At 33.2% G+C, this 5746-nt stretch overlaps 1 protein-coding gene across 1 annotated transcript; it reads left to right on the top strand.

Moving 5' to 3' along the window:
* The first annotated feature begins 1139 nt into the window (after positions 1-1139).
* LOC131854594 (uncharacterized) lies at positions 1140-3720 on the top strand. The gene is made up of 4 exons (XM_059205715.1): positions 1140-1247; positions 2422-2661; positions 3052-3190; positions 3647-3720. Exons 1-4 carry the CDS (start codon positions 1140-1142, stop codon positions 3718-3720), a joined length of 561 nt encoding a protein of 186 aa, XP_059061698.1.
* Positions 3721-5746: the final 2026 nt, after the last annotated feature.

Here is a 5746-nt window from a genome sequence, read left to right as displayed (position 1 = left end):
TACGTTAATCCTGTATAACATAGACTATATTTATTGCTATATAAAACTGAACTACCTACAAAAATTTCAATAATAAAGGTTAAAAGAAAATTCGCTACTAAATGTCCAACTGAGCGAAACCGAGACTGGCCGCTACTGTTATATACATATTTTCTTATAATTTATGTGCATTATTTGCATATTTGAGTTTGTGTCGATGATTCAAGAATCTGACAAGTAGTTTTTTATTTACTTTTGATTGTATCGCAAAGTCAAACAGTCGAGCTGTAGAGCTATTCTGTAAGCGTCACTAACGAATTCGAAAGCGGAATCCGCGGTGAGATAGTATATGCTATTCTATAAAACTCGATAGCGACTGCAATGTTACATGCTCAAGAGCGGGATGGAGGTAAAGTAGGCACTAGTGATTTTTATAGAAATATAGGCAAACTCGATAACTTTGTAGGAACTTTATCATCATTACATAGTATAAAATAAAATCGCTGTCGCTGTCTGTCCCTACGTATGCTTAAATCTTTCAAACTACGCTACGGATTTCGAAGCGGTTTTTTTAATAGATAGTAATCTAGAGGAAGGTATATATATATATATATTACAGAAGGTTATATATATAATATATGTACACCCGGGCGAAATCGAGTTGAGTAACTAGTATTTGATAAGTGGATACGATACCTTGAGCGAAGTGATGAGTGAAATGAGTTGATTAAGCACTTACAGAATACCTGTGCTGACCGGAATGGGCGTCTGTGAGTGATACAAGATTTTGATTATATAGCCAAAATACTGTGCGCATATTCGAGTGTGGACGTATACGTTTTGTTATTATCACCTGATGTATTTATTAACAGACCACAGCTTATAATAATATTGGATTTAGTGGATAAAAGTGAAACGTTGTAATACAAGTAATAATATTGAATTTTTTGGATAAAAGTGAGACGTTTTTTGGTAAGTTAAATGTATATAATATAATATATATGACGGCTTCGATGATCTGGCGGTGTAGCACATTGCTGTACTTTTAAGGGTCGCGGTTCCATTCCTTGCACGGCATTACAGCATTATACCATTTAAAGTTGTTGTTTTGTCAACAATATTTTAAAATCATAGTTATTTCATAAATTTATTGTTTCAGTATGTCAGAATCAATGAACTATAGAGTTCAGATAGAGCCTTCGGTGACAAGATGCTGCTTTTGGATACCGCTAAGAACTGGATGCATTATTCTGGGATATTTGAATTTGGTAATGTATTATCACTCTTTAACGTTATCAATACGGTGCAAGAGATAACTGTGAGAACAAAGCATATATTTTTCGAACTTTTTACCTTCACTGAATGATAGGAGAAGAGTATTGGTGGCACTCCAAACCCGCGGAGTGATTTATAGAGTGGCTGTAGGCCATCTTCAGTCTGAGGGTACCGCTAGGGGTTTAAACCTCGGTTTAGGTAGTTGTAATTTCGATTCCTGTTTGAATTGGACGAAGGATCGATAGGAAAATACCAAATCAGAAGATCATGGACAGCGCGGTATTAGTTTCATTTTATGTAACTGGATTAGCAAACGCACTGAAGATCTATTTGTTAGAAACTGACAACTATTGTCTGTCTGTGTTCATATCTATATACATGAACATCATGAGTATCATGAACATTATATCGTCTTCAAATGCCTACCACACTCTGATGTATTGTCCAACTCCTAACTAATGAATACCATTAATTTAAAATAACAACACGCAAGTTTCTTCCTTACTAATTATATTTGCTGGTAGTGTAAATAGTTGAGACAGATTCTTCTAGAATACTTTGTAAACAATGTCTCTATAATAATAATATTTTTGGCCTTCTCGAACTGAAAAATACCACACCTCTGCAGAGTACCGGCATCAAGTGTCATCGCTCTTCATCCCTTTCCTAATTCCTTCCCCTATCCAGACTTTCTCAAAAAGCAGACAACAATTGCAGGTTGTAATACCCCGATGTTGAAGGCAATGATAATCACTTTCTATCAGATGTGTCACAACTTTGTTTGGCTCTATGCTATTAAAAACAATTAAATTCAAATTCAAATTAAATTCATGTCGGTTTATTACAGACTCTTATGATATGTCAAATCTACCGTCAGTTCGGAATGATTTCGAGATGAGAAAAACTGACAAGAAACTCGTATTCTTTTCAAATAAATGTTGTGCATATTTACAATAATACAGATTCACTTAAATTCAAATTTTGGAGAATAGAGTGGCCACCAGCATATGCTTTTGCAAAAACAAAAAATCTAATCAGTGTTCGTGAACAAACCAGTGCGCACAAGCAGCATCCGTTCAAAAGAGTGTCGGATGAGCCAGCCATCATTGCACTCAACTATATTAGAGGTAGCACATTGACATTATTAACATATTAAAAACTTTTCAGGTCAGTACATTGCTGAGCATCATCGCAACCATTACTGTGACCACAATTCTTGGCTACGCAACAAATGGCTTCAACCACTTCGATGTATCCAAGGAAGTTGAAATTCAAAGTGTTCCACAGTTTTCTGAATCCTCACAACAAACTGTTTTATTTAGGATTGCGTGGTTTATCACGATCATTCTGTTCACCAATTTTGTCTGGGTTATCATCAATGCTGCCTGGTTGATTGAAGTGCATAAGGTTGGTATCGGTTTATAAGTTTGTAAGGTTTGTTAATTCTGCATTAGGAATACCACGAGTGTCACGTGATGACCTGATTTCTGTAATACTATTCAGTATATAAGCGATGGTTACCACTTACCACGAGATAAAATTTTTGCCGTTACAATGACATGAAAAAATGGTTGTTAATATACTGACGTCCATTGAAGCGTTGTCTTAGTCTCTGACATTATCAACTGTGTATTTCATGGTGAACATAACACTATATGTCATAGAGACTACATGCCCACATTTCGCTGTATATACTTCACTCGAAAACGTAGCAAAAGGTTCACCTAACGTTGCTTCTCTAATCACTTTGGTTTGTTACAACTAGTATATAATATATAATAGCAACATATGTTACAGAAACGTTCTGGCTTTTTTCGTGTCTTCATCTCATTGGCTTCTTTAAGGTTGATAGTGATAATAATTGGGAACATTTATCTTCTACATAGTTATGGATCTTTCAGCCTTGTCACAAGCATCTTCGAAATTATTAACTTTGGTAAGTTCTTTAGTTCTTGCAGTTTACTGTATGGTCTCTGACAATTCTCTAATATACAACGACAGGGCGAACAAAATAGGTTCCCTGACCTGATGGTATCATAATATTAATACGTGAAGTAAGAACTTTGTATCACTTTTAAGAAAATTGAGTGGATAGAGTATGAAATTTCGCACACATATAGTTTATATAGGGAAAGAGTACAGAATGGTAATATTTTTTAGACTAATGCACACAAAATACAATCAATAACAAGAAACAATACTTACTAAAATATATTTGACTATCTTTTGTTTATTGCCTGTGCGACTGCTAGTATCTGCTTTGACAATTGAACTTTAATAATGTTCAAACATATAATTTAATTTTGGTCAAATTACTAATATTATTTCAAGAATTTGTCAGATATAGATATGCTAACTCATTTACATACATTTCATTACTTTTTTCTTACAGTTCTGACTGCATACTTCATTCAGATCTACAGTAAATACGTCAAGCACATGGAAAATGAAGAATTTAACAAGTGAACTAAAAATGTTCATCATATTAATCAAAACCTACAATATAATATATGATAATGGTATAAATGTAATATATAATTATAATATACCTAATAATGTTTACCTTCCTGGTATAGAAGGTGCAATTACGTATTGTCGACTACCGACTCCAGTCATCAAGTGTGGTGTTTCTAAAGTGTAAGGTTGGATATGTCCAATATTTATTTATTGGACAACATGGACAGGACAATCAATGAAAAATGGACAAAAAATCGTACCGAATTCTCCAAGAATTAGTCACATTGCCTTTCAGGGTTTAGTCGTGGATGTTGACCTAGCGTGGTACACTATACATAGTGTAATTGGACAGGCCATCAGTTCCTGTTGCTAATAACCCGTACCCCCTGTTTTGTAGTAATAAGTATCTTATATAAATGACAACAAAAAGTAAAAGCCGATAATTTTTGATAGTTTGAGTCTTTTTATTACAATACTAGTGGACCCGTATTAAGCTCTAGAGTCATTCTGAGACTGGTGTTTAATATTTACAATATATTTTTTTATTTCTACTTTCTGCGTGTAAATATTCAGTACTATCATTAAATTTATAATTAGGTATATTCTATACTTTATGTATATTTGAATTTATTTGTGTATTATATTATTTATTTATTTGAGCTGAAAAATATCTAGCACAATTATTCTTTTGTGTTTATAAATATTGGCAGATACTATAGTCAGTTACGGATCATGGTGTTCTCATTGGAGTTCTATTTTCCAAACCTTCATTGTACCAATGTGTATTTATAATATTGTGACTCGTATAATTTATTGTACCTTTGTTTCCACCACTTTACAATTCCTTTCAGTCATTCAAAGGTTGGTTGTAAGAAATTCCTCTTATACGATAAGTGGAATATTGTACAAATTTATTTCATAACTTAATTGTATCCTATTATACAACATTTTATTATACAATAAAGTCTTACAAATAAACTAGTGGATTTTTATAGTATCTGTGACTTCGTCCACGTTTATAGTTATAGGCGCCATTTATTATTTAATTGACAAATTAATAAATAAAATAATAGGTGGCGTATTGCAAAATATTCACAAAAATAATTTTTTCACTTATTTATTAGTAAGTAGCCACAAATTTTTACAGCATTATTTAGTCTTGTGTTGACTCATATTTACTTAAATATTCTGTTAAAACAAGTCTAGTAAATTAGTCAACCTTTTTTATGGGGATTTTAAAACTAGAGCACTGAAACCTGTGCAACACTGCGGGGTAAAGGGGAATTGTTAGTAATGTGGACTGATGATCTTATTGCTAGCAATGTACCATGTTAAGTTGATCTCCGCGCGGTTCCCCCTGGAAACCGTTATAAATTCCTGGTGAATTTGTCATGATGGGCTAACTGACCTGACCTCATGCTCATCTTATCATCCTCCGCTGATTCCTCGCCTGTAAACCGTTAGCCCAAGCGAATGCATCAAAAACCAGTGCACACATATAAGCGGAGATATCTGATGTACCTGATGAGTGAGAAATATTGAAGGTATTATGAGTCAAAATACGGAGATATGAGTAAGCAACATACAATAGAATGCTACAAAAAGATTGTGTCAAAAAAATATGATATACTTAATTTAATCATAATATAATTCATCAAGGAGTTCGGTATATAAGCAAAATACTGTTTCCCCTCGTTACGTTGCTACATTGCAGTATAAATGTACGTTACAAAGCAATATCATGTCCACAAAGCAATTATTGATATATCTCGCAGGTGGACAGCCTAGTCATATATCAATTATTGTTAAAAAGTTTGCTCCAACTGAAATAAGTTAAATTGGAACACTTTAACTTAGAACGTATCGACATTTCTCGTACATCATGAAATCCATTGCAATTTATTGCTTTGTCTTTGTTTTATACTCTTATTATTATATTTTGTTATTGTTCTTTTTTGAACTATTCTAATGATATTATTGTCTTTATATATAAAAACTAGCTTTTGCCTGCGGCTTCGCTCACGTTAATTTATCC

Source organism: Achroia grisella, unplaced genomic scaffold (genome assembly GCF_030625045.1).
Source record: "Achroia grisella isolate CSIRO2021 unplaced genomic scaffold, CSIRO_AGI_Agris_v1 utg1240, whole genome shotgun sequence".
Classification (NCBI taxonomy): domain Eukaryota; kingdom Metazoa; phylum Arthropoda; class Insecta; order Lepidoptera; family Pyralidae; genus Achroia; species Achroia grisella.
The sequence above is the reverse complement of the archived record's forward strand: the minus strand, read 5'-3'. Positions and strand labels throughout refer to the sequence as shown.

Excerpts from the sequence above, each read along its gene's own strand:
- LOC131854594 (XM_059205715.1), top strand. The coding sequence starts at position 1,140 with ATGTCAGAATCAATGAACTATAGAGTTCAGATAGAGCCTTCGGTGACA. Across the intron at positions 1,248-2,421 it reads TTCTGGGATATTTGAATTTG|GTCAGTACATTGCTGAGCAT; the intron begins GTAATGTATTAT and ends AAAACTTTTCAG. Across the intron at positions 3,191-3,646 it reads CTTCGAAATTATTAACTTTG|TTCTGACTGCATACTTCATT; the intron begins GTAAGTTCTTTA and ends TTTTTCTTACAG.